The sequence below is a fragment of the Prionailurus bengalensis genome, chromosome A3, assembly GCF_016509475.1.
Source record: "Prionailurus bengalensis isolate Pbe53 chromosome A3, Fcat_Pben_1.1_paternal_pri, whole genome shotgun sequence".
Taxonomy (NCBI): domain Eukaryota; kingdom Metazoa; phylum Chordata; class Mammalia; order Carnivora; family Felidae; genus Prionailurus; species Prionailurus bengalensis.
The window spans coordinates 86,452,840-86,480,475 of NC_057354.1; the positions used below are offsets into that span (position 1 = coordinate 86,452,840).

At 45.4% G+C, this 27,636-nt stretch overlaps 1 protein-coding gene and 2 long non-coding RNA genes across 4 annotated transcripts in view; 2 read left to right on the top strand and 1 right to left on the bottom strand.

Annotated features, from left to right (window-relative positions):
* Positions 1-2,670, bottom strand: part of LOC122496947 — a 121,955-nt gene extending 119,285 nt beyond the window's left edge. The window contains exon 1 of the long non-coding RNA XR_006300992.1: positions 2,321-2,670. This is a non-coding gene — a long non-coding RNA (uncharacterized LOC122496947). The remainder of the gene's footprint in view (positions 1-2,320) is intronic.
* Positions 1-27,636, top strand: part of ANTXR1 (ANTXR cell adhesion molecule 1) — a 222,562-nt gene that overhangs the window by 172,897 nt on the left and 22,029 nt on the right. The window contains exon 18 of one of the 2 annotated variants that reach the window (XM_043603552.1): positions 1,243-1,511. The exons of the other annotated variant lie outside the window; for it this stretch is intronic. Within the exon in view, the coding sequence (XP_043459487.1) occupies positions 1,243-1,335 (93 nt within the window). The 3' untranslated portion in view covers positions 1,336-1,511. Of the gene's footprint in view, positions 1-1,242; positions 1,512-27,636 lie in introns of those variants that run through there. 2 annotated transcript variants of the gene reach the window in all.
* Positions 8,380-26,137, top strand: LOC122496948. The gene is made up of 2 exons (XR_006300993.1): positions 8,380-22,034; positions 22,279-26,137. It is a non-coding gene; the product is annotated as an uncharacterized LOC122496948 (long non-coding RNA).

A 27,636-nucleotide genomic window follows, 5' to 3' on the forward strand; every position in this document is an offset into this window, starting at 1 on the left:
AAAACATCTCCACTAAAATTTGTTAATGTTCCATTCTCCACTGACCAGATTGGCAGAAACAAATTCATAAGCTGAGTCAACCTGAGAAGGAGTAGGTGATGTTATCATGGATAAGATACAGAACCAACACTGTTTGGCATGAAAAGGCTAAATGGATAAATCCAACAATGGAATGCAAACCGATGGAATGTCCTCCAATGAATCACGCCTAAACTGAATCTCTTGCTTACTAATTTTGACCAAACGTTTGTATTAACACTTGAAGATGTTCTCTACACTTTTGAGAAACACAATACCACCTTGAATTTTCATTCTCCAATCACACAAAATAATAGACTTGAAGTACAGAAGGTCTATGAATTAGGATACCTTTAACCATATGCTCAGCGTTGTCACAAGTTATGATTGTCCAGCCTACTTTTAAATGGGCTTGCTTTATAGAAATCCTGATAAAATGTTAAGACACGTGGGAGGAACAGATGCAGAGAACTGTGTCTTTGTAGGTCACGACACAACGATGGCCACAGACCTCTTGATGTACACGGAGTTATACAACAAAAGTCACAGATTAGGAAGGAATGGGCATTCAAAGCTGCCTTGTGGCAACTCAGGAAAGAGTTCCAGGTGAGGGAGGACTATGTCATAGCTGTGTCTACATGTGTATTCTTTTTTGTCCTGCATAACTGTAGGAGACTCCCTACAGATCTCCATTACTTGCATGGCAATGACTCTGTAAGAATTCCTCAGCACTGATTTATGGGCCTGACCACATTTTCCATAAACTCAAAATGACTACATCTAGGCATGTGCTCGTGAACAAGAGTCACAGGTTCTGAATTTTTCCTTTAAAACAAAAACAAAAACAAAAATCACCTAATTACATTCTCAGTTACATTCTGAATGGTTTCAAACACATGTTGACCTCACAGAAACCTGGCAATGCTTCCTTCTCTGTTCCTGTGTGCCCCATCCTCCCCAGTTAACCCACCCCAGCCCTACAGATGCAGACAGGGGCCCACCAACAGAGCCTTTGAGGCTGCCTGCCGAAAGGGCTGAGTGCCTCCAGCCTCTACCACAGAGTTGAGGGCTGGGGGTGCCTAAGCCCAGAGCCACACCCTTCCCTGGGACTGGTGCCCACCTCCTCAGAGCTGTCCAAGCCCCAAGTCAGGGAAAACACAAATGGGGCCACAGCAGGAGACATGAGCCTTCAGTCTGCCATCACCCTGTCTTCCTTCTTTCCAGGGTGGGCTCACAGTCCTATTGTTCCTTGGTACCCACCAGGAAATCCCTGAGCCAACATCCAACATCAAGTGCCAGAAGAAACCACTTAAATAGCAGGCCAGCAACACATCTGATCCTACAATGTAAAGAGTTCGCTAAGCATTTGCTGAAACCATCCCTCTGCTTCCAGTATATAGCTATGCCATGCTCTTTCTAAAACACATATGTGAACATGACATTCCAAGGCTTCAGACTTGCAAACACCAGGAAAAAGCCCCCCAAAATTGCTTGATTTAGAAAGGCTCTCCTAGAGGCGCCTGGGTGGCGCAGTCGGTTAAGCGTCCGACTTCAGCCAGGTCACGATCTCGCCGTCTGTGAGTTCGAGCCCCGCGTCGGGCTCTGGGCTGATGGCTCAGAGCCTGGAGCCTGTTTCCGATTCTGTGTCTCCCTCTCTCTCTGCCCCTCCCCCGTTCATGCTCTGTCTCTCTCTGTCCCAAAAATAAATAAAAACGTTGAAAAAAAAAATTTAAAAAAAAAAAAAAGAAAGGCTCTCCTAATTTTAAACAGAGATGTAAGGGAGCTTCAGAAATCAGGGTTCGTGGAATCTAGTGGTTTTCAACCTGGTTGCACATTGTGATAACCTGAAGAGCATTCAAACGCTGATACTGGGATCCCACCTCAAAGGTTCTATTTCACTTGTCTGGGATGAGGTCTGGACATTTGGGATTTTAGAAGCTCCCCAGGTGGTTCTAATGGCAACTGGGATGGAGAATCACTGATCTGGTCCAATTCCCTATTTTTCATCCAAGACTGCATCTTCTCTTTCCTTCTCCACCAATTTGAAGGCAACTGTTCACACTGCTCCGGAGACAGGCATAAGGGAAATGGATGATTACCATCTTCATGGGCTTCCACCAGTCCCTTTCCTTCTAGGAAGATGATTAACACGGATTCAGGCTACTATCTTATTGTTACTGCTTAGGGGGAAAGGATGGAGAAAAGGAAATATAACTCTGCCTCACATGTTTGGGGTTTTTTTTTCCTGGATGGAATTCAATCAATATATGGACCAGTCTAAACCCTCTCCAGTTGTTTTTACCTCAGTTTGAGCCATCCCACTTCACGTGCTCTGGGAGGGACCCACTGGAGTTGGATGTCTTCTTTGTTTTCAGCTCCTCGGTTTCTCCCAGATCTGACATCAGGAGGCCGGTACATTCCATGACTATCAGCAAGAACAAAAAACTCAGGCACATTCTGAGCTTGTTTTGCAAGGCTGGGCCTCCTTGCAATCAGAAGAGACCCAGGAAAAGTACACACATAAATGTACATAAACAATGTTTGAAACTTATTTGAAGCTCAGCCCCAGAGGTTGTGAAATCCTCTCCTGGAGCTCCAGCCTCAGGCTGCTGTCTGTGCAGCTGCTTCCAGTAAGGGAGCTAGGCCAGTCACATGGGCACCATGTCTCCCTGCTGTCGCTGAGGCCGGAGTGAGCTGGGCAGGTTATCTCTGAGGGCAGAGAGCGTGCTCAGCCCAGTCCTTCGAAAGCAGATGAGCCTCCCGTAACATAAGCAAGTCAGAGAAAATTGTCTGCATTCTGCTTCTCTCTGTCTCTTTTCTCCATTTTTCACATTCCCTGTGTTGCCTCTTTCTTCTTCCCTCTTTAACTTGGCTGCCTTCCCTCAAACATTCTTTGATCAAACAGCTATTATGTTCCCACTAGGAACCCATCATAGGGCCGGTACTAGGGATACCAATTAGAACGGGACTGAATTCTGGCTTCCTGGAGTTGAATGTAGGACTTGGAAGAGAAGAAAGGGTCAAGCATTGTCTCAACTGCAGATGCTTATAGAAGCACAAACCCATTCAGAACAACTTGGGGAAGGATGTCGATCTCTGTTTACAGAGCAGAAACTGGGGCTTAGGGTCCGTTATTAACTTTCTGGAGGGCACACTGCTAGTAAGGGGCAGATGAGGGGCTTGAATTCGGGACTGTCAGAGACTAGGGATTCCTGAAGTCCTTTATGCATTCGACAGATCCTTGTTGAGCACTTTCTATGCGACTAGCACTGTGGTTGTGCTGGCTGCTCACTTGCAGTGTCCTCGCCCTTGAAGGTCAGGGACAACAGTCAAGTCTCCAAACATCGCCCATGTGAAAGGCTGTGTGATGGAGATGAGCATGTGAGGTATGAAGGATACACCTCATGTGGGTGTGAGGGATACACCTAGAAAGGGCATTTCACCAGACTGGAATCAAAACCGATTTCTAGAAGTGACATTTAAGCTGAGAGTGGGAGAGTTAAAAAGGGACAGTTATCCTAGTGAGAAGGAAGCTTAAACAAGGACCCTAAGGGGTCCTTCTGGGAGACACCAAGAGCGGGGTATGTTGGAAGACAGAGTGTGAGGCAGTGACAGCAGGCCACGTGGGGTGCTGGTCGTGGGGTCGTCCCACTCTGAGGACAGTGGAGAATTACACAAGTGTTTTAAGCAGTGAAGTGATCAGATTTGTGTTTTAGAAAAGTCCCACTGGCTGCAGCGTGGAGATGGTGGCAGTGAGGGATGGTGAACAGAAGCCGTGGCGAACAACGAGGAGAGTCTGGATTCCATCCAGAATGACTGGGTTTGGTAACCGGCTGGCTGTGGAGGATGAGAGAGGAGGAAGTGTCAAGAAAGACCCCCAGAGTGTGTCTGAGCCAACAGTGATGCCACCAGGATGAGGGCGGGAAGACAAGAGCTTTGGGGCTGAAGACGAAGAATTAGCCTCATAACTTAGCAAGTTTGAGGCACTGTGGGAGCATCTCCAGGCAGAGATGGCCAGGCATGGGGCCAGGAGGCACTCATTCTCAGGGCCAGCACCTGCTGAGACCCGGGAAGGAGCACCTCCTTCGGGTCTGTGCCCTAGACGCCCCACCGGCCTCACGCTAGTCCCCGCCTGTGTTGGAGGCAGTTCTGCTCAGTAAGAGTTCGGAGCTGGAGGCAAAAATTTGGGAGTCGTCAGCATGGCAGTTGTGACCAGTGTGAGTAGATGGGGAACTAGGGAGTGTGTGTAGACAGAGAAGAGAAATCGGTTAAGCAGGGAACCCCAGGGCCATGTCCTTTAAGTCAGCGTGGGGAAAGAAAAAGGGAACAAGAAGAAAACTAAGAGACCAGCCAGAGAACGAAAAGGTGCAACAGGAGAGTCTGGGGTCATGGAAACGGAGAGAAGAAGATACATCACTGAGGAGGTCAGTGTCAAGTGCTATAAAACTTACACACAAGCTGGCACCGGTTCTTTAATTACACAAGGTTATGGTGACCTTGGTGACCTAGGTGACTTAGGTTCGGTGGAATGAAAGGGGCAGGAAAGAAGCTTTGTGGAAAATGGGAGGGGAGAGCCAAAGCAGTAGCGGGGATAGCGCTGGAGTCGAAATGTGTTCTTCGTTTTATTAACATGGGGCACTAGAGCTTGATTAAGTGCTCATGACAGGCCCAGAGATGAAGAGGTTGAGGAGAAGAGCTCACTGATGGGCTGGAGCCCTTAAAAGCAGGGCTTAGAGGACCTGGAGCCCAGGAAGGGCCACTCTTCCATGTGAATTAGGTAGCGGAGCCCAGGTGGGCTCTCAGGTGTGGGTGAGAGGGCAGGAAGCCTCAGCACCCATTTGATGACTTCTGTCTCTCCCACGATGATGCTAGTGGAGAGGGGTGAGTGAGGGCAGAGTTCCTGAGGTCAGATGAGGAGAACCAGCCATACCTTTGGAATCCCATCGCTCTTGTGGGTCAGCGCCTTCTTTAGTTCCAGGGTGGACGTCTCCACCGCATGCAAGAAACATGAGTAATTCCAGATGCAGTGTTACAAGCAATTCACTTCAAAACTCCACCCCCAAGCGAACGCCCTTTCCGGTCCCTTGAATATATTGCTGTAGGTTTTATTTCTCACACGCAGAATGGACATAATACCTAGTTTACCCACAACCCTTAAAGAGCAGTGCTAACTGCTTTGGGGCTTTTTGTTTCGTTTTGGCACCGGAGGTCTCCCGCTGCTCTAAGAAGTTAAAACCATAGGGGCGGCTGGGTGGCTCAGTCGGTTAAGCGGCTGACTTCGGCTCAGGTCATGATCTCACGGTCCGTGAGTTCGAGCCCCGAGTCGGGCTCTGTGCTGACGGCTCAGAGCCTGGAGCCTGTTTTCGGATTCTGTGTCTCCCTCTCTCTCTGACCCTCCCGCATTCATGCTCTGTCTCTCTCTGTCTCAAAAATAAATAAATGTTAAAAAAAAAAAAAATTAAAAAAAAAAAAGAAGTTAAAACCGTAATACCTAACAACTACTAACAAACTAGTTTCATACCAGTTTATAATCAGCTACAGTATAAATTACTAAAGAATGGGATCCTTGTCGTATATAAATACTGTGACGTAGCACCGTGTCCCACAGAAGAGGCATCAATAACTATTCTTGATCAGGATTAGCTTAAAGCAGCGATTCTGGAATCACTCCATTGCTTTGCCACGTACCAGCTGGGTGACCTTTTCAGCTCACTCTGCTTTTTAAGATCACTTCCATTTTTCCGAGGAGTTGTTTGCAGGGCACACGGGTGCCTAGTAATGCAGGCTGTGCCCATGTCGGAGGGCCAGACTGTGCGTGGCTACACATACAAGCTCCCCGGTACGGGCACACATTCCACCTCAGACAGGAAGGCCTTTTCCTGATTCATTCAAAGGTACTGTGTGGGTGAGCCGTGGCCCCCACCATCTGAACACAGAAAGCAATTAATTTCCTCCCAAGCATTGCTTTAGATAAACATTGGAAGATATTGCTCAGTCCAGTGGTTTCTCCCAATATGATCATCCCCAGCAACATTTTTTTTCACTATTTCTTGTACTCACCAAAAAAGTGTTTGCTTAGTTAATAGAGTTTTTGCCCTATCTGATCTTTTTTCTCTCTTCAGTTGTGATCATACTGCAGATGAGTTAGTATTACATTCTTTCATTTTATCCTATAGGCATAAGGGGGAAATAATTTTTTAAATCACTTTGTTTCCTAAGCAATTAAAATAATTTAAAACTTTTATGTGTGCTGATAAGACATCCCTTCCTGAATATTGGCAATTTTAAAGCAGATGCATGTCTGGGTCAGGAAATAAACATTCCCATTTGAGTTGCTTATTGGTGAAACCACAGATCCAATTGGCTGATGTGCGGGCACATCAAATTTCTAACACACACCCAAACAAGCTGGTGAAAATTGATAATGTGGGCATCCAGAATAAAAAGGTTGGTTGACATACTCTGAGAAGTTCACCTAGATCCTGCAGTTCTTTTTTTTTTTTTTTAAGATTTTATTTTTAAGGGGCACCTGGGTGGCTCAGTTGGGTAAGGCTCAGGTCATGATCTCACGGTTTGTGAGTTCGAGCCCTGCATCAGGCTCTGTGCTGACAGCTCAGAGCCTGGAGCCTGCTTCAGATTCTGTGTCTCCCTCTCTCTCTCTGCACCCCCCCCTCAAAAATAAATAAACATTAAAAAAATCTTAAAAAAGAAAAAAAAGATTTTATTTTTAAATAGTCTCTGACTGAGCCAACCAGGCACCCCAAACCTGCAATTCTTGTCTCATTTCCCTTTCACAGAGAAACCTTTTGCATCTGAAACTCCTACCTTTAGTTTTCCTCTGAATTTGCTTCATTGGGTCTCTAATAAACTCTATTCTGACAACACTGATTGTTGAAAATAAAATGGAGGGTGGCTCAGTCTGTTGAGCATCCAGCTCTTGGTTTCAGCTCAGGTCATGATCTCGCTGTTTATGAGTTTGAGCCCCAATTGGGCTCTGTGCTGATGGTGCAGAGCCTGCTTAGAATTCGCTCTCTCTGGGGTGGGTGATGGGTATTGAGGAGGGCACCTTTTGGGATGAGCACTGGGTGTTGTATGGAAACCAATTTGTCAATAAATTTCATATAAAAAAAATAAAAAATTAAATCACAGTAAAAAAAAAAAAAAAGAATTCGCTCTCTCTGCCTCTCCCCCACTCATGCTTGCTCACTCTCTCTCACTCTCTTTCTCTCTCTTAAAATAAATAAATAAAAACTTAAAAAAAAAATGAACAGGGCAAATCCAAAAGCTGGAAATATTTACTCAGTTGGCTAAGTATGATCATTATCAGCAAATGGCTGCTGAGGTGCCGGGAAGGGCTCTGTGGAAAACGCAGACAAGCATGAGATGTGGTCGTGACACCAAAGATTGGTTCAGGATATAGAACAGATGGCGGTCAAGGTCACTCCCTGGGCAGACCAAGAGAGAGCTGAAGGAAAGGAGAGCAACAGAGAAAGGGCAATCACTGGCAGCCTAAGGGGACAGGAGGCCTCCCTGGGGACTGGAAGGACTTGCCCTGGTGTTGGAGGCAAGCTGGGACTTAGTCAAGCAGACAGGATATAGAAGGGCTGAGGCCACAGGTCTCCAGAACCAGGATGCAGCCCATAAGTGCACATGGCCGACAGTGAGGACACATCTCAGGCTGGAGTGGAGGGAGTACATGGTCCCCCTAAGGCTACAGGGTGCACATGAATGAGATTTCACCACCTTGAAGTTCAGACTAAAAAGTGTGGACCTAATTCTATTACCATTGCGAGCTAATCTTCATCTGGGATAAATATTACGGTGCCAAAGTATATTGTATTTTAAGACATTTTATCTAATACAAGTTTAACTAGGTATTAATAGTGTTTGTAACTTATATATAAAATTTGGCCACAGATGTCTTGTCTTATAGAACAGCCAGATGAAAATTGTTCTACAACTCAGGAACAGTGGGTCTAATAATGTTGGGAACCAGTTAATAGGCTATTGTGATGAGCCAAGCATGGATCATGAGGCTTGAATTTAAATGGTGACACAGGGAATGAAAAGACATAGATGGCATTGTCTGAAACCGGCTGCAACATTGCATGGAGAAAGAGATAAAAAAATTTTAGTATCGGGGGTCACCTGGGTGGCTCAGTCAGTTGAGCGTCTGACTTCGGCTCAGGTCATGATCTCACAGTCTGTGAGTTTGAGCCCCACGTCGGGCTCTGTGCTGACAGCTCAGAGCCTGGAACCTGCTTTGGATTCTGTGTCTCCCTCTCTCTCTGCCCTTCCCCTGCTCGCATGCTCTCTCTCTCTCTCTCTCTCTCTCTCTCTCTCTCTCTTTCTCTCTCTCTCCCCCTCTCTCCCTCAAGAATAAATAAACGTTAAAAAAAAATTTTTTTAACTTTTGTAAGAGTAGATCATTTAAGAAAAAGAAAAGAAAAGCAAATTATAGGAAATGTTCCTAGAGGGTGTGATTTATTTTGGCAGAGCACCTTCCCTGAATATTTGAATTCTCAGTAGTATTTATCCAGTTCTCACCCTTGGAAATCTTTCCTTCACTGTCTCATTGGAGAGGGACATGAGTACTTGGAATTCTTGGCTCACTCTCCTGAATTTAAAAGAGAAAAAGTTCAAGACACCCTATGTCCACAGCAAAAACCAAACTGCACCCAAAAGCTGCAGTTAGTTTTTTTCAGAAAAGTCAAACCCAAAGTTGATGCTGCAAAATACACCATCAAATATACATCTTGAGGGGTTTTTTTTTTTGCACCAACTTCCTTCCCTACAGTAGGAGGTCTTTCCAAATAAATAGATGGGGAGGCAGCTGATGTGGTTGAAGACTCTCCCGCCTCCCTCTGCTCCCTCTACCTCTCTGTTCCAGTCCCCCACAACTTAACCTCCCTTTTTCCACGTGCGTGCGCACACACACAGACACACACACACCCATCATCATCACCATCATCATCATCATCATCATCATCATCATCATCATATTATAGCTCCTATTAGGACTTTCATGTTTGAATTGCCTCATCTCCCAAACAGCCGCAGCAACAGAAGCTCATGTCTTGGTTTCAAGTTGCAAATAGCAAACAGAGGAGAAGTAAATACTAGAAGCTGAACAAGACAGGGCTGGGTGATAAAGACATCCCTGTTCAAATTATCTGACCTCACTGTTCCTTCCAAACAGAATCAGGATTGAGCAGGGCTTGGTTCTAGAGTCAGAATTGCACCCAAGTACGTAACATTTCAGGAAGTTTGCTACTTTCCTCAAACACGATGTTTATGTCTGGCCACTCGGCTGCCACGAGCCTGTCCCTCCAGCTGAGGGCATTGGGAAAGATCATCTCTAGGGACAGCCTGCAACTCTGCAATAGGCTTCGGTTGAGAATCATCCTAACCCCAGCTGATGAGGAGTTCTGTTCTGGCTAGAAGTGTGGGTTGAATCATAGATGACAAAAGCTGACCCAAGAGATAGCCTTCCAGAATTCACAGTGTGGAGAGGAGCCAGCCTCCTGTGGAACATCCAGCACTCCCAAGTACATTTGCTTAGTTTCTCCCTACCACCACCTTACCTTATCTCCTTTTTGCATATTGGGAAGATGAGGCTTGGATAATAAGGTCCTTGCTCTGTTCAGGGTCACAAAGGGAATTAGTGGAAGTGGCAAGACTAGACCCCACCAGCCCTATGCTGCCTGGCTGTCCTGTGTCCTCACCCCAGGCCAGGAGAGGAGGGTAGGGATCGTGAGTGGTCTTGATCTCTTGAAGAGCAGGTTGGACAAAGATCCAATTTTGGAAAGCAGGGTGAATCCATGCCAGCTAACCAACCACCTCCTTTTCTGTCCTCCTCCCTCTCCCACCTCCCAACACCTTTCCATCTGCATCCTGCCTAAGATGACATAACCACTGGTGTTCCTTCCACACTGGTCTGCTTTCCTGCACAGTGTGCTGTGCTCGCAAATTACCTCATGTTCTTTGCACTTCCTGATTCCACCTCTCCCTGTCTCCCCTTAACCACCAACACCATGACTAGGACAGAGTGCACCCACTCGTTCAACAATTAGACCTTGAACTCCTACTACATAGCAAGCACCAAGCTCCACAGCAGGGATTTCGCATGAATGAGGTGGAGTCCCAACTACTACAGAGTAGTCAGGAAAGGACTAAGTTATACTCAGTGTGATAAGTGGTGTGGAAGGGGAGAGTTGGGGATTCCATGGGAGCATAGAGCAAGGAGAGGTAACCCAGACTAGGGGATCAGGGAAGACTTACAAAAGCAGAGCTCATTTGACTGTGACCTGAAGAATAAGCTTTCCCAGTGAAGAAAGGAAAAGGACTTTCAGGTTGGGAGGAATAGCATGTGTGAAGCCCCAGGTAGGTAAAGGAACAGAAAGAGGAGGCCCAGGCTGACCTTGGAGAGAGGAAGGGGAAAGCAGTTCCACCCACCTCCTGGCTCTGGCTTCTCCACCCTTTTGTCTCCTCACATGTTTTCGGGTGCTCAGCACTCAGCTGCAGCCCCACTTCCTCAAAGACTCTCCCCTCATCCCCATCTGGCCCCTCCTTTCTCGGCATTCACAGCTACTGCTGCAAAGTTCAGTGCCATTTTAGTTTAAAGTCAATACGGACTTTCTTTCCTGGACAGGCTGCGATTGGAGGAAAGAGACCAGGGCTTGTTTTCCCCACTTTCTCTCATGGCAGTGAGGATGTCTCACTTTGCCTTCTTGTCCCAGGGATTGTGACTCTCTGCAACCCCCAGGTGGTCACAGCTGATTGTCAACTTTTATGATGTTCCCTTTGTAGGCAACCGCATTTGTATTTTCATAGTGGGGAAAGATGTTTCAATAAGCCAAATCCTCTGCCTTTTAAAGAAAAAGAAGGTTCACACTGTCTTCTATGGTTAAGCTTTCTAGGGGGCATCTTCCAGTAAAACGAAGCTTAATAAGGGTTATTAAAACATTAAGCTTTCATTACCATTGCTAGTCATATTTTTTGTCACTGCCATTTGTTAATAACGTTGACTTCTTAAGAAGTTTAGTAGAAAAACAACTCTCTGACTTTACTAGTCTCACTTTACAGATTCATTCTTATGATATTTGCTTAACATTTCAGTGTTTTTCCATTTTTTCTTTTTGGCTAATACCACTGAAAGCAGTCATGTTCAGAGTCCACGATGTTGGCAGAGTTAGCTCCGGGGATGCTTACTCCTCTAGCGTTCGGCACCTCTGTGCCTTCTTGCGTTTCCTCCCAACATCTGGACTGGGATGCCTCATTGAAGAGCCTGGCCTTAGAGGCTGACACCTAGGCACTGGCATATCCACTTTTCAAGGACTCTGACTTGAATACAAGCCCTAAATGGGAGTGAATCTTGAGTAAGCTTTTCCATATTCTCTGCTGCTCCCTAAAGGTGATTTGTAATGGCAAACTCTTAAATGTCACAGAGTCTGGAAAATTGGACATCATAACAGACATCCATTCGCCTTAGTGGTACAACTAACAAAAGTGAGACCACTGGAAATTCCACTGTGGGATCATCCCTGTTGCTACACAAGATAGTGTACCCCTTCTCTTTTTAGCAAGGAAAGCAGTTCTGATTAAGAAAGGTGGAGTTTCTTAAACATGGAAGTAGACAGAAATAGACAGGAGACTGAGTGTCTTGCCCTTTGGTAGTGGAGGCAAGCTTACCAGAATCTATGAAGCCATTGCCTCAATGCCCCCACCACGCCTATAGACTGAGGGGTGCTATGTGGTTCTCCAGAGGTGGCCAAGGCACCTGCAGAACTGAGGCCACCTTCCGTGCTTGTAAACAGTAAGCATCCCTCTAAATGAGGACTAATTCCATGAGAACTCCCCAGAGGCCATGGTCCCCACTGCAGCCCATCAGCAGCACTACACTAGATCCTCTGTTGGTGGCCTAGTGTTGCAGGTGTGTTTGCTAATGGATCAAAGCAGAATCTCTTGGCAAAACTGGGCCTTCCAGGTAATTAGCATCAAGCAAACAACCCACATGTCTGCCATCCACACCAGGCCACTCATAAGCAAGGTGAATAGAGGCTTCCGAAAAGGTTAACGTGCCCATGTGAAAACTCCAGTCTCGTCCAGCAGGGCAGCTGTGCTTTCAGCTTGCTGTAGAGTCTAATGCTGGAATGAGTCTTCAGTCCCTCAGAGGATCATCCATGGCCAGGCTGTGATGCCTGTCCTTTATAAAACTCACCCAATCCGGGGCGCCTGGGTGGCTCAGTCGGTTAAGCAACCGACTTCGGCTCAGGTCACAATCTTGAGGTCCGTGAGTTCGAGCCCCGCGTCAGGCTCTATGCTAACAGCTCAGAACCTGGAGTCTGCTTCTGATTCTGTGTCTCCCTCTCTCTGACCCTCCCTAGTTCATGCTCTGTCTCTCCCTGTCTCAAAAATAAATAAACGTTAAAAAAAACTAAAAAAAAAACCTCACCCAATCCATATCTAAACAGTCCAAGACAATTAATAAGAGACTTTTGTGTCAGAGGTGAACAATAATCTCTGGATAATTTTATTCTATAATAATTTTCTTGCTCTCTCCAGCCCATTCTGTTGATGACATGTTTAGTTCTAATCCATTTCCAAGTTGACTCTTTTTTAATAGCAACAATTTGATTAGTGAAATTCTCTAACTTTGTAAACCATGTAAACCATGGAACAAACTGTCCCTCCCTGAAGAAACACGGCTTCTCATAAATCTTCCCCAGAAACACCAGAGTTAGAGGAGAGAAACACAATTTGATTTTAAATGAGTAATCTTCCCAACTGTCACTTCCAGAAGATAGATAGATACATAGATGATAGACAGACGGATGCAATTTCAAATATAGTTTCACATGCCTTTAAAAGTCCCTGGAGATCAGAAGAGTACAAAATATCTTTTCAGTAATTTTTATATCGATTACATGTTGAAATGATAGCCTTCTAGACATATTGAGTTAAATAAGCTATATTATTAAAATTAACTTCACCTGTTTCTTTTCACTTTTCACAAATGTGGCTATAAGAACCCTGAAAATTACCCATGTGGTTCACACTGTTTTCTGGACTAGAGGACTGACCTGGAAAACACTTATAAAGGGGGGAGGGGGTGACATGATTTCATACAGGCCTTAAGTCCTCCAACCACTTGTATTTTGCGGACACAATGAAATTTTCAGAAACTATGGGCATCTGCCTGCCTTTCCTGGTTTTCTACTAGGTCAGCTGTGACTTTGCCTTTCTGGGCCAGTTCCTGTCCCAAACTTCATTTTCTTAGCCAGAAGTCTTATATGCGCCAAACCAGCATGTTAGGGTTTTGTTTGATGCAAACAAGCATTTAAGGAGGTCTCTCTACTGCCTCTTTTCTCCACTATCATCACAGGGAAGAAAGGGCTTGCAACATTTAAAACTCTCTTCTAAGTATGTGTATGTCTATGGGACTATCTTTTCTATCTTTGAAAAATTCCTAGAAAGCGAATATTATCCCCATTTTACCAAAACTGAAACTGACTCAACTTGAGCAATAATGTTAACTAGTACTTGCCAAGAGCCTTATAATTTGCAATTATTCTTTAATGTATTTTCTCTGATAACCTTTTGATGTAGGTGTTCTCATTCCCATTTTACAGATGAGGAAATTCTCTTTACAGAGGACTCAAGAGCTTAGGCTTTACAACTAGCATTTATTCATTCCACATGGATTTATTTGTCATTCTAAGCCCTGGTGAACCAGGGGAGCTATGGTCCTTTCACGGCATCTATACTCTGAGATTCCCAGCACCCCAGTCTTCTATTAAGAACTAAATTACAGTTGTCTCCCCACCTTAACCCCAGGGGATATGTCCCAAGACCCCCAATAGATGCCTAAAACCATGAAACGTACTCTCTATTGCTTTTTCCCATACTTACATACCTATGATAAAGTTTCATTTATAAATTAAGCACAGTGAAAGATAAATAACAATAATAAAATAAAACAATTATAATACTATATTGTAATAAAGTTATGTGACTGGTCTCTTTCTCTCTCTCAAAATACCCTATCATACTGTACTTACCCTTCTTGTGATGACATAAGAGGATAAAATGCCTACGTGATGAGCTGAAGGGAAGTGAATGACACAGGCACTGTGACATAGTGTTAAGCTACTACCAACCTTCTGACAATAATACATCAGAAGATCTGCTCTTGGAGCAGTGATTGGTGGAGGGGGAGCAGGGGGGAGGGGACCAAAACTGTGGAAAGTGAAATCACAGAAAAGGGGGCACTACTGGAGGATGGCAGGAGAGAAGGAGAATGGGTATCTTGCCTGCATGGTCAGAAAAGCCATGTCTTTGGAGAGTTTGACATTGAAGGTGAGATCTGAATGACCAGAAGGAACTGGCCACGTCAAGATCACAGGACAAACAACTAGTGCAAAACCTGCAAGGTTAGAGAGAGCGTGGCACATTGGAGAAAGTCAGAGGCTAGTACTAGTCAAGTGTAGTGGGAGACGAATGGGCAGGAAGGCCAAAGAGGAAGGCAGGGGCCATGGCAGGCAGGGCTTGTAAACCCAGGAAAGACATTTGGATTTTACTCTGGGTGTATCATGAAGGCTTCATGGTGTGGAGGATTGGCAGAGGAGGGTCATGATCTAATTCATATTCTACAAAGACTGCCCTTGATGCTGTGGGAAGAATCAGTTGTAGGGAGACCAGAATGGAAGCCAGGAGAGGAGGTCTTACAACTGTCCTGGGTGAGAGGCAGTGATGGTGCCCTAGCAGAGATGGAGTGGAAGTGACCAGGAGTGGATGGATTCTGGAAGTTTTGTGGAGATACAGCTGATAAGACTGGTTGATGGATACTTTATCTTTCTTTTGACCTGATGGTCCATCCGGTGCTCCTGCACTGCCCAACCTCCTGCGGCTCTCTTCCTGACAGGCTCTGCTCTGGGAAATCTAATCCCGTTACCCCAGTAGTGGCCTCGCAATAATGCCTGAAAGCAGAATGAAACTCCAGCAGATCGTGTTGTCTATCACCCCGTTTTTTTTGCTGTGTTAATTCATTGTCCTGCCTAGCCGTTAGCCTCTTCATGGTTCATACTGACCTTCAGAAACATATCCATGATGAACGAGGACTTGCTATATTCCAGAATCACTTCAATGGAAATAAAGCGAAGTGATTCCATTCTTTCTGCCTCATTTGGGGCTAGCAGGAGAGTGGATCCCTCGCACATTCACTTGCCCTCAGCAGTAAAGGTACTAGACCCCTGGGGGCACAGCACAGGGTAGGCACTACTGAACTGGGAACAGAGAGGAAGGGGAAGGGAAATTGTATTTAAGAACCAGGTGGTGTATCATAAAGTGATTATTTGTGGGCTGCTGATAGAAAGATGAAGAAGAGCGAGACTGTGGGTGTAAGGGGCAAGCCAGAGGCCAGGATCAGTCCGCAAAGACTGCAGAGAAGAGAGATGACTTCAGCTTTTCCTTAAAGGATGCTCAGGCTTTGGCTAAACAAGGAAAAGCAGGAAGGATATGAGATCCAAAAGAGTTGTCAGTCAGCAAGTTTACATGTGCACGCGTATGTATACGCAACTCCTCGGGCCAGTGAAAACATTTTCTTGGCTTGTGCATTGAGTTTTCATTAATACCCCAGGGCAATAGATGCTCTCAGTGGTGAAGAAGGAAAACTCGCCCTTCTTCACCTACACAACGCAGTCTCTTCCCAGGAAAACAGAGGGCGATCGACCGCTGTGATAGCAGGTGTCTGACTCATCTGCATACACTCCACACCCACCTCTCAGATGAGAGGGAGTTTTTATTCCTTCACAGCAATGAACTTCGCTCCCTCTGAAACCTTCACTGGCTCCCACCGCCTGCCCACACAAGGTGTGTTTTTGCTGAATGCTTTTTCCACAACTGGTCATAGGATCAAATCAATTTGGAAAATGCCACACTTAACAATGTTAAACAGGGTTTTTCCTTTCCTCTGTCGGACATTTAATAAGCCAGTGTACGGTATTATCATGCAGGATTTCCCAAGCTTATGAATGACTGATCTGTTTTTATAGTACATCACTCGGGACTAATGCCCTTCAGAAGGCACTCTGGGAAATACTGGGCTAATCGGCATTTCGTCCATCACCCTCCACGGTCAGTCAGACCCTGCCTGCTTCTCCACAAGTCCTGACAAAGAAAACTGCCCTCCGAGGCACTGTTTCAGCTGACATGCCTTATGTATCCCCACCTCAAGAGCTTCACCAATGCCGTGCGCTGGCCCAAATTATCCTGGCCCTTCCTCCCCTCTCCTTGTAACTCAACTCAAGTCCTATCTTCTCTAGAAAGCTTCACTGGCCCCTTCCAGGACTTGGAGATGCCTCCTGCCTGTGAACCCCATCAATTGCTTCATGTCCCGCAGATTTAGCATTTCATAGCTGGTTTCTACCCCTTTCTGTCTCTAGTACCTTGCACATGGTAGGTATTAAAGAAGAGTAGAAGCCGGAAGGAGCTAGAGGAAGTGGAGAAGCACAGGGAAAGAGATCAGGGAGGAGGAGGACAAGGAAGAGGTAGAGGAAGAGCAGAGAAGAGCACAGAGGTGACGAAGTGAAAGAGAATTCCATAGGATCTTGGACATGGCACTTCCAGTGAGTGCAGGTGGAAGGGACTACATCTGGAAAAGAAGATCCATAAAGTTCTCTTCTGTGACCCAGGGACATGGATCTGGCCCCAGGCCCCACTTGTAGGGCATCAGCTCTAACCAGAGGTGCTGTATCTGAGAATGGCACCCACTATGGTCCCTTAACCTGTGTTTAATAATAATAATAATAATAATAATAGTAATAGTAATAATAACACCGTATATAAATGCACTATTAAGAAAAGTCTATGTATCTCTTTTTGTTTTTGAAAACAACATAATACAGTATACAATACACGTTCAGTACTAGTCAACCAAATAAAGAACCTTCAAAGTAAAAATTACCTAATCCTGAAGCTATTGTTTCTGCTAGAGCCAGTGCCTGCCTTTTACACAGGAGAGCCCAAAACTCACAGAGCAGCTTGAACTGGGGCTTAATCCTTGAATTTGTAGACCAGCACACTCACTACCTAGACTGTTTGAAACTCTGCTTCCCATGGCTGAAGAGTCTGTGATCTCTCTCTTGGTCAAATGGCCACCTGCCAGAGACAGAGACACAAGAAACATACCCATGTCTGCTTCACGCTTCTAATTCACACAAAAGTGGCCACTACTTTAACAAACCTGCTTTCCTAAACCAGACATTCTCTTCTTTACCCCTGCACATTTAGAAAATGCCAAACGCAATGGCATGTGTTGTAAATAAGGTTAAAAGGGCATCTTCCAAAAGAGCCCATCCTTTGTAAGTTGTCCGTCCACTTCCATTGACTTAGTTACCTTCTGCAAAGGCCAGGGGCCTTGCCAGGGTTCCACCCTGGAAAAGCTCATCCTATGGAAGCATAGCTTGGCGGGTTTACCAGACCCCCGTCTCCAACACTCTGTTAAATGCCCAGATGTATTTCTTTTATGCTTGTGCAAAAATTCCATTTCAGAGTGTCAAGGCAACACCTAAATCAGTCTCCCAAATGTGGTTTGTGGAAAGAGCCTGAATGCCAAAAGGCCTGGGTTCCAGTCAACATTTCCTCTGACTTTTACAAGTTGTGAGCAGATGACCATGGCCCAAGTGCCAGCAGCCATGGGACGTGGGTGGGGGCACTGAACCCCAAACATAGTGGGCCAGTGCGGGGCGTGGGAGAGCGGTCGGCCCAGCTCCTCTGGTCCCTCCACCGGTCCCCAGAGGACTCGCAGTCAGGCAGGGCTCCACTAGGGCAGGATTGAGGCCACAGTGAGAGCAGTCTCCACACTAAGTCACAGCCAGCCATGGAGGAGAAAAAGAGTTGAATGTGTGTGAGGAACTGAGTGTCTGTGAGAGCCTAGTCCCAGAGAGCATTTCTGTGCTGTGAGGAGGAAGAAGGAAAAAGGACACTGGAGTCTTCAGGTTCAAGGAAAGCAAGCCATCCCCCACCCTGTGGGTTAGATTAGTTCCTTGTTACCAATACCGCATAACTGTGATTTTCTCCTTCTGAGCCCTGCTACCCTGGTATATGGAACAAGAAGACTTGTAACATGATCAGAATAAAACCTTCCTTTGTATTTGCTTGTATACTTTATTCACTGAGAGATTTTTCTCCAGCCATCATACACAAACTTGGCAGGCACCATAACTGTTCAGCCCACTTAGGTTTCAGGCAGGTCCGCAATCAAAACCACACTCTAACTTCAGTAGTTAGAAAGTCCAATCTGAGATCAATCAAGACCTCAAACCTGACTTAGCATTAAATCTTCCCTCCTCCCCCAGCTGGGCTGGACTCCCATTGTAAAGGAGGCCGATAGGTGTCTCTCTGTCTCTCCACTTTGCTTTTCTCCTCCCAGCCCCGGTCCCAGCTTCTTGGCCACTTTCTTACATCTCCTTGGCTGGGACAGGTGAGCAGAGGTAGGGAGGAAGTAAGCTCCTCCTTGAACTGGGACCATCAAGCTGGCTTTGTGCTCTGTGGGCCCAGCACAGGTTTAATGTTGACTTGTTTCTCCTGTGGGGTGTTCTTTGGAGCTTCCTTCTGGATCCTCTCTCCTGCAGTGGACAGATGTCTCTTTTTGACATGGACAGATGTCTCTTTATTCCCAATGTTTGCTTGTGGCTGCTTCCCCAATCTCTGGATCTGGTGGTCACCTCTATCTTCTTGCTGCTAAAGTCCTTCTATCCTAGTCAATGGCTTTGGACAGGATCCAAGAAGACCCCACATTGACCTCCTTCCACACGGCCACCTCTGCTCCACAGGAGACACACACACCACACGTGGCCAGGCTAACCCTGTCACAGCTGTCTCTATCCAGTTCCCACAGGCTGCTCCCGCTTTCTCAGACATGAGACCTCTGTGTTCACTCTGGGATCAGTCTCATTCACCTCCCTGGGCTTGAGGAGAAGCCCATGGAAGCCTGCCCTCCCTAAGCCCCTCTACCTGGTGGCAGAGCCACTGGGGACTCACAGCACAGGGGCAGCTCTCTCCAAGAAGTGCCTCTGCCAATCCTCCCCACCCTGACCCCTTTTAATATCTTTCATCTGGCTGAGGGGTCCAAGCATCATGGGGCCAGTTTACAGACGTTGCCTTGGAATCTGCTTTGGGTGATTAGGTTCCTCATCAGAATTGTTTGCACCTTGGAGCCTAGTCAAAACTTCCATTTTAACATTCATTAGACACTTATGTCAGATTTTTAATTATGTGCTCATTTAAATATAAGCCCCATGGGGGCATGAACTTCATCTGGTTGATTCACTGCTATATAATAGGCACTCGATGAATAATTGTTGAATTAATAAATTAATTTTTAAGCAAAGTTGGCCACCTCCCCCCAGACTATAAGCTTTATGAGCATAGCGACTGCAATTATTTTTACTCAGTTTTTATCCCCAGAGTTTAGTAGAGTGCTGGCCAATAGTAGATAATTTAAAAAATAATCTTGAATGAACTAACAAACCTGGTGAAAGCCCATATTTCTCTAAGCAAGATTCATGCAGGCTCCACCGGCTGGCCCGAAGCATCCCTCCCTCCCTTCCTCAAATTCTTCACATGGCCACATGGCTTAAAACTCAGTCAGAGATCCTCTCTGCCATCCGAGTCTTATTTAACAACATAGCGGCTAAAGGGAAGCCATCAGTCGCTGACACTTAAGAAGGCCATTTGCTACAAGAAGCTTCCAGGAACCTAGTTGTTGGGGACCTGCTAGGAGGGAGCACTACCAAGAGAGGAGATGCCGGCCTAGAGGTGGGGACACCCTTAGAGATTCGCCAGAGAGACCGAGGACCAGGAGGTGAAAGGCAAATGAGAAATACAGCCAATATTTCTTTGGAGACTGCCTTTAGCATTCTCTCCTCCTCCAGTACAATGTTTAAAAAGCACTTAATTTGGGGGGTGCCTGGGTGGCTCAGTCGGTTAAGCGGCCAACTTCAGGTCATGATCTCGCGGTTCGTGGGTTCGAGCTCTGCGACAGGCTCTGTGCTGATAGCTCGGAGCCTGGAGCCTGCTTCAGATTCTGTGTCTCCTTCTCTCTCTATCCCTCCCCTACTCATGCTCTGTCCCTGTTTCTCTCTCAAAAAACATAAACGGTTAAAAAAATTTTTTTAATAAAACCACTTAATTTTTAGAGCTAACAGGAATCTTAGATATCCTCAGAGTCTGCAGTTTTCAGGCATTTTTAGCCAAAAAAAAAAAGAACTCCTTCTTTAAATGAAATCTTACCAGAACCCCAGTGTGAAAAACAGATAAGACAGATGATCTGGTTCTAGATGGGCAATGGGCAGGAAACCAAAACACACATATGCAATTTTCCCACAGTAGGTCTTGGTACCTCCCCCTTAGAATGCCTAAGTGCTCATGAAACACAGTGTGTCCTCACATGGTACGAGACCTGTGCTCATCCTGCCTGGATCATCACCAGGACTGCGAGGCTGGGCACCAGAGGCCAAAAAAAAAAAAAAAAAAAAAAAAGACAGTACTAGACCCAACTTCTCTTTCCCTTTGTCAAGAATCAGACCTGCTATTCCCTCCACTTCCCAAACTCATCTATTCTGTAATGTTTGCTAAATCAAAGAAAGAGACCTTTCACGGGGCCACTAAAGACCTCCCCGGGAGTTTAATATGACCAACAAATATTTACTAAATGCTTGCTACACCCTTGACCCTGTGTTTGGCCCTCAGAACAAATGCCCGCTGCTACATTAATCAGCACTCTGAACCTTCTCGCAACATCCAACCCACATCTATCCATCTTTTCTCTAAATGTGCTGTGAGACATCGTGTGAAATGATTTGCTGAAACACAGATAAACTCCATCTGTCAGCCCCCATCTACAAATCTAGTAGGACTTGCAAAAATAAATGAGGTTTGGCACGATTCTCTCTCTGCAAACCTTTGCTCACAGGGATGACCACCGTTTCCTGTCTTTGGAACTTAGAAGCCATCTGTGTAATAATCCGCTCTAGTTTCCTGCCAAGTTCTGACGTCCCTCTCACCAGTCAGCAGTTCCCACCAGAAATGCTCAGGGCCTCAGGGCCTCCCATCCCTCCACTGGCCCATGTCCAGGTCACAGAAATGGCTCCCTTGTCCCTCTTCATGTAACAAGACTGCAGTGTGAAGCGTGGAGAGTTCAGTTTAGTGTGATTATTTCTGTATCCGCTCAGGATCGCTCAGCATAAGAACAGACTTCACCAGGAAGCACACTAGCTTTGAAATCCAGCTCTGTCACGCATTGTGCGGTTTTAGCTAATTACCCTCCCTCTCTGACTCCACAAAATGAGCGCACGAGAAGGTTGAAGGATTGCACGCAATATCGTACATGAAGCGCTTAGCACAGCAGTTGGCACATGTCATTGTCACTATAAGAAAATTACCTATTACAGGTCAGGGATGGAGACCAGGCAAGGCACAGGCCCAGAAGGAGGGTGTATGTGGGAGGGGCATATTCACAGGCATGCAATTTACATATTTTTCTGCACGTTAGTAAATCTATAGAAAAGACCCTCTTCCCTATGAAGCCTGGAGTCTCATAGAGAACAAATGATGAAAGATGTCTGCCCCCTTTTAGTCACATGGTTGTGAATTTACTGTCTTCAGGTCAGACTGAAGTCCTCAAGCCAGGAAGCCCCAGGCTGGTTCCTGGAACTGCTGTTCAGAAGGGCACATGGGTTATTTCAAGGGCAAGTTCTTCAGGTGGCTCCTAAACACCCAGAGAGCTCAGTACAAGGGATTCAGTGCCTTTGAGCACTCCTAAGGAGACACAGAGGAACAGGGTAGAGGCCTCTCAAAAGAATGTCAACCCAAGAGGCAAAAGCTATCACAGGCCATGCTCCCAGTCTTCATGGGAAAACTGCAGAAGAGACGTGCTCTGTGCCTTTGTTGATGACAGTTAAGTTGGCAGGACTCAGCTACAGTGGATTTTAGAAGGTCTGGGTCTGTTTCTAAAGGTCATTTATCTTTTTTTTTTTTTTTTTTTTTAAATTTTTTTTTTATTTATTTTTGGGACAGAGAGAGACAGAGCATGAACGGGGGAGGGGCAGAGAGAGAGGGAGACACAGAATCGGAAACAGGCTCCAGGCTCTGAGCCATCAGCCCAGAGCCTGACACGGGGCTCGAACTCACGGACCGCGAGATCGTGACCTGGCTGAAGTCGGACGCTTAACCGACTGCGCCACCCAGGCGCCCCTAAAGGTCATTTATCTTAAAAGTACTTGAACTAAAGGCTATAGTAATAGATGACAGCTGGGAATTTTAAATTTCATTTTCAGTTCCGAAAAAAAATAAGAGGGTTGGGTTTCCATTTATATTTTCATACTGAGGATAAGTCATAAGGGAAATTTCATTGTGTTTGTCAGTCTAAAAAACCATCAATTCAGTGTGCATAGTCATGGATTCAAACTTCTTAGAAAACCCAGGAGAAGCAGCACTCCTCACCAGTCGCCATGAAAGTGACATGCGGAGGGTAAGAGCAGCAGCTGCGGGGAAGATCCTCTGAAGGGCAAGAGTCCCTGCCAGGTCCCTTTTTCATAAAGCTCCTCCTATTCCAGAACACCTGGAGGAGCCTGGAGCTCTGCTAGGAGGGGTGGTACTTCCAGACTTGACTTCGACCAACTTTATCAGGAGCCAGGAATCACAACAGGAACAAAACCACAACAGCCAGGAACCCAGCACCAACAGGGAGCCAGGAGCAGGCAGATCCAGCCAGGAGCAACTGGCTGCAGTGACTTACAGCTGTAGTAAAAGGCTAGCAGAAAAGCAGGGCCCTGCCCCACCGAGACTCACCACCTAACTGAGAAGGGGGCTCTCAGGGCAGAAAGGGATATAAATGGTCCCAAAAGCTAGAGAGCTTGGTCTAAAAGGCCCAGGTCCAATGAAAACAAGCCTGGAGACTTAACAGCTGCCCTATTTTGTCATCAGAAACCCATTCTTAGTTTTGCTAATGGCTGAAAATGTACAAAGTTTATGTTTTTATTTCATGGACTTAATTAATGCTTAAAAGAATTAAACCGGTAAGGCCCAAGACCACAGCTTCCTCGTCCACCATGGATGGGCTACTTTTCCCAGATCCTGCCTCTTACTGAGAAGTCCTCCTGTTCCTTCTCAGGGTTGTGGTAGCCCTACTTTAAGATTTGAGGTGTGGTCAGAGCGTGCGTGAGCCCAACAGGCTGTGGGCCCCTGCTGTGATCAGAAAACTTCTCTGTACATATGTATCTCCTCAAACTAATTGCCAGAAATTCTCCAAAAGAAGGGTTCATCTTTTTGACTTAAGAACTTGAGCCTAGCTAACATCCCAGTGTCCACCAGCAGGAGAAATACACACACACACACACACACACACACACACACCACTGAGAAAAATTAGGGTATCAGTTAGTCTCCCTTAACCAACTAGCAGAGTAAATCTTGTTCTTTTATTCATTCACCATTTTTTTATATAGCTAATAATTGGATCCTTTACAATGAGCCAGGCACTATGCTATCTGCTTAAAAAATTTCATGATCTTCATGTACCACAAAACTTTCTGATTATAAGTACTTTCAGAGTATACCGAAGGGACAGATCCCCTTGGTGATCCTGATGCTGTAGGTCCAGACTTGGGTTTGGGCATTTGCGTTTTTAACAAGGAAGCCAGGTGATGCTTATGATCACGTAGCTCTCCTGGGAGGCTTCTCAGTTTGTCCACCTTGCCTTCTTGACTAAGGTGCCCCCAGTTTCCCAGCAGGTGTGATCTCATCACTGCAGAGCAAAATAAAGAAGGCTGGTCAGCTGAAGGAGGAGCGCCCACCTCCCAGTGTGGTCTGAAAATCCATTGGCTTCCCTTGGGCAGTCACACAACAGCCTCATGTTGAACAGACAGCCTGAAACCCCCAGATCTTCTTCTCCTAGGCTGGGACTGGGCTGGGAGTCCCCCATTAACAGTATCGATTTTCTTTACCTAAGTGGTAGACCTGGCTAGTAATCCTAAATAAAGAGTGGTCTCACAACCTCTGGCTCCAGCTTGTCCAGTTCTCTGCAGCATCCTTACTCCATTCTCCCCTGCATGAGGCTCCTCTCACCGCCAGGAGTCGTCAGTACATGTGGTAGAAAATGCCCATGTACCCTGTTGTCCATCTGAGGCAGGAGCTGAACTTGGCCACAGCCGCCTCCACCATCAGGAACCTGTCCAAAAGCTATCCTTCCTGTGTATTTTTTGAACAGGCTTTTAGCTATTAAAAACCAAAGTAGTACTCTGTAAGGAAATTTTTAATGGAGACAAACTATCCCAAACTGTACATACTGCCTTTTTTGATCTCATTAAATTCTCAGCATTAGTGCCATGATATAAGGAAATGAGAGGCCAACTCACTTGAAGTCTGTTTTGGTTAACGTTTATGTTGTTGATGGTCCCACCTATTGAAAAGGCAAAGAAATGTCTACGGAGGGAGCCAAGACAGTCTCATGGCTGCGAAGAAACCTTGGACCCGTGCCCTACCTTCCTCTTTGTGGCTCAGTTTTTCCAGCCACGTAAGGGAGCGATGATTCCTGTCACCTTCTCCTCATGAGGAACTCCTGAGGTAGCCTTACACAAGGCCATGCTGGACTTTGAATTTCTGGGGCAAAAATTCAACAGTTGCTGTTGTAGTGTGGTTCCCTGAAACTGGGTTTCTTCATCCACCAAGTGTTACCACTGGTGTCTGGAATGATGAGAAATGCCTCAAAGTAGGTAATCAGGCAATTGAAGGAGACTTTTCCCACATGTTGTTGATGGAGCAACAAGTCATTGGGTCTGAAATCTCTAGGTCTGAGACACTAGGAAAATTACAGCTTGTGTCTATAACAGAAAAGGCCTCTTTGAATTATATATAACATTTATAAATTAGAGTAATTGCTCTCAAAGCAAGTCTGTGTATATTGTTCTTTATTTTTTTAAAACAACTTTTCAACATTCCTTAGCTTCCATTGAATGTACTGCTTAGAATGAATTTGTGTAGCAAGCATGTGACTCTCCTCTGATGGAAGGTGAGGCCAGTGTCCTCTGTGTTCTCTCTGAGCAGAGACTGTAAGGGGCCGATCCTAGCTAACTATAAAACTGAAAGATGGAGCAGGGGACCCCTGGAGGTCCCTACGCTCCAATGATTCCTCTCCTCTGTATCAAATCTCTTGAAGAGATCATCATTACCTCAAATACAAAGGGTGATTTCATTTGATATGTTCTGGGAATACAGCTTATATGAACCATGATAACAAAATGGTGACTGATTAACTCTATTAAATAAAACATCATTCAAGCAATATAGGAGATGGATGGAATGCCACAGGAGACTTAAACAATATTTATTCACTTATACACTGAGAAGTGGAAACACCTGGGAAAACACGGTGTGGGGCTTTTAAATAACACCACACATTTATAACAGCTGCTTGCTGACCAAGAGCTATAAAGAAACCCACCCTCAATTACAGAGGACCAAAGGCCAGTGGACACTCTCCCACAAAACAGTCATCACCCACTGAGACCTACTTAAGGTAACCTTCCAAAAGTTTCCATACAATTTCATGCATCTAAAGTACACTAAAATCTCGCATTAGGAGATATCAGAGTCTGGAGGTTTTATTAGTCCCTGTACCCAAATGAAAGATTATTTCTTTTAAATTCTCTAGATAAAGCCCCATCTTGTTCCCATATCATAATTCAACTTTTAAATTTTTTAAATTTTATTTATTTATTTTGAGAGAGACAGAGCAAGCAGGAGAGGGGCAGAGAGAAAGGGAGAGAGAGCATCCCGAGCAGACTCCACACTGCCAGCACAGAGCCTGATGCAGGGCTTGAACCCACAAACCATGAGATCATGACCTGAGCCAAAACCAAGAGTCAGACACTTAACTGACTGAGCCACCCAAGCACCCCTCATAATTCAACTTTTAATGTGAGTGAGAGTAAAAAGGGACCTATAAATAAAGTAGAAAGCATTCAGTGGGGTCTCAGTCCTAATCCCAGGACAGCTTATCCAAGAGACACTGTCAGTTAGTCAATTAAATTTTGCCTGGACTCAGTTTCCCATCTAGAAATTTTAAAAAAGGAGAAGAGGAGGTGGATCCTTGTTTCCCTTGCATCACCCAAAATCAGTGGATCCACTGAAATGTGAAAATGGTGAGATGTGGAAATAAACAAGCAAACAGATAGTCCGCAAATATTAATAGTTGTCATGTTAGAATAGTGAGCCTGGGGTTTTCTTTTCTTTTTCTCCAAAAAATGTTAATGCCCTTAATTGCTTTTATCTAATGAGAGTGATGGTAATTTAAGAAAAGAGGGAGAAAGAAGCAGATGTGAGCTTTAAGGCATGATTGTAGAACTGGACCTATGATGTCTGAGCTAGGCTCCCCAGTGGGTAGAAAAATGTTCTGGCTGATTACATCAGAAGGAGGAGGTGTGAGTGGTTGGTCATGCCAGGACACAGTGGTTCTCAGCCATGGTCCCCTCTGCTTACAGCACATCCAGCCTCCAGCACCACCTTTGCTCCCATGGCCCAGGTCTCCTAGGACTCTCATTTGCAAGGTCACTGTCATTAAAACTTATCCTCTGGTCTTCTTGTCACTCTCTTTGTCTAGTGGTCTCCACGAGAGCCCCACTCAGAGCTGTGGGATGAAATTCAATCTTCATTCAGTTCATAATTTTTTTTTTCTTTACCCAGGGACAGAGTATGATGAGGTAATATTTTCTGGTGTGCTGGCCCAAGATCTGAACCATTAAAAGTGAAAAATATTGAGAGCTTAAAAAGCCAGTGTCCAGTATTCTTTCAATGGTCTTGAGTGGACAGTGATGTTTTCCCAGATGTGAATTCCAGAGTCACAGAACCATCATTGTCCCCATCTGCCCCCATTGCAAAATGATAGTTAGTCATTGTCTATAACAGTAGCAATGAACTCTAGTAATGAACAAACAACCCAAGAAAATTCTCCTTTCCCCCAGAGTCTATTTAGTGGGCTATTCTAATATCAGTCAGAATAATAGCAGACTGGAAGGGAGTAGGGAATGACCCTGAAATCACTTAATGGTGACGAAGAGGATGAAGAGTGAAAAGGTGCCTACGTAGACTAGTAAATGCCCTACTTCAAAGTTTCAGAAAATGGGCTTGCATTCCATTCTTCTAGAAAGTGCCTACAACCCCCCACCATTAACTTGGGCACTCTCTCCACAAGAACATAAGGATTGTCAGATGTCCTGCCACAACCCTGCCTAGCAATCCTCAGATGCATACATCTCTTCGTTCATGTCCTGTTCTTCCCTTCTGGAAACATGTAGATGTGACAGCTTTGAAAACGTCATTTTCCTCTGAAAAATGACACAAGGGGTGGAGGAGTTCAACCCCAATCCCTTTGATGAAAATATTCGTAAAATATGAACAACTTTGTGACTAGTCCACATTATACCGTGTGACTAACATAGGAACAGAAATCTCCTTGGAGATTAAACCGGTCTCTCTTGGGTCTTTGAACAAATTTGGGAAGGTAAGCACTAGATCAAAAGATGCATGGAATCTTTTTGTCCCCCTTTGTCTAGGACTCTC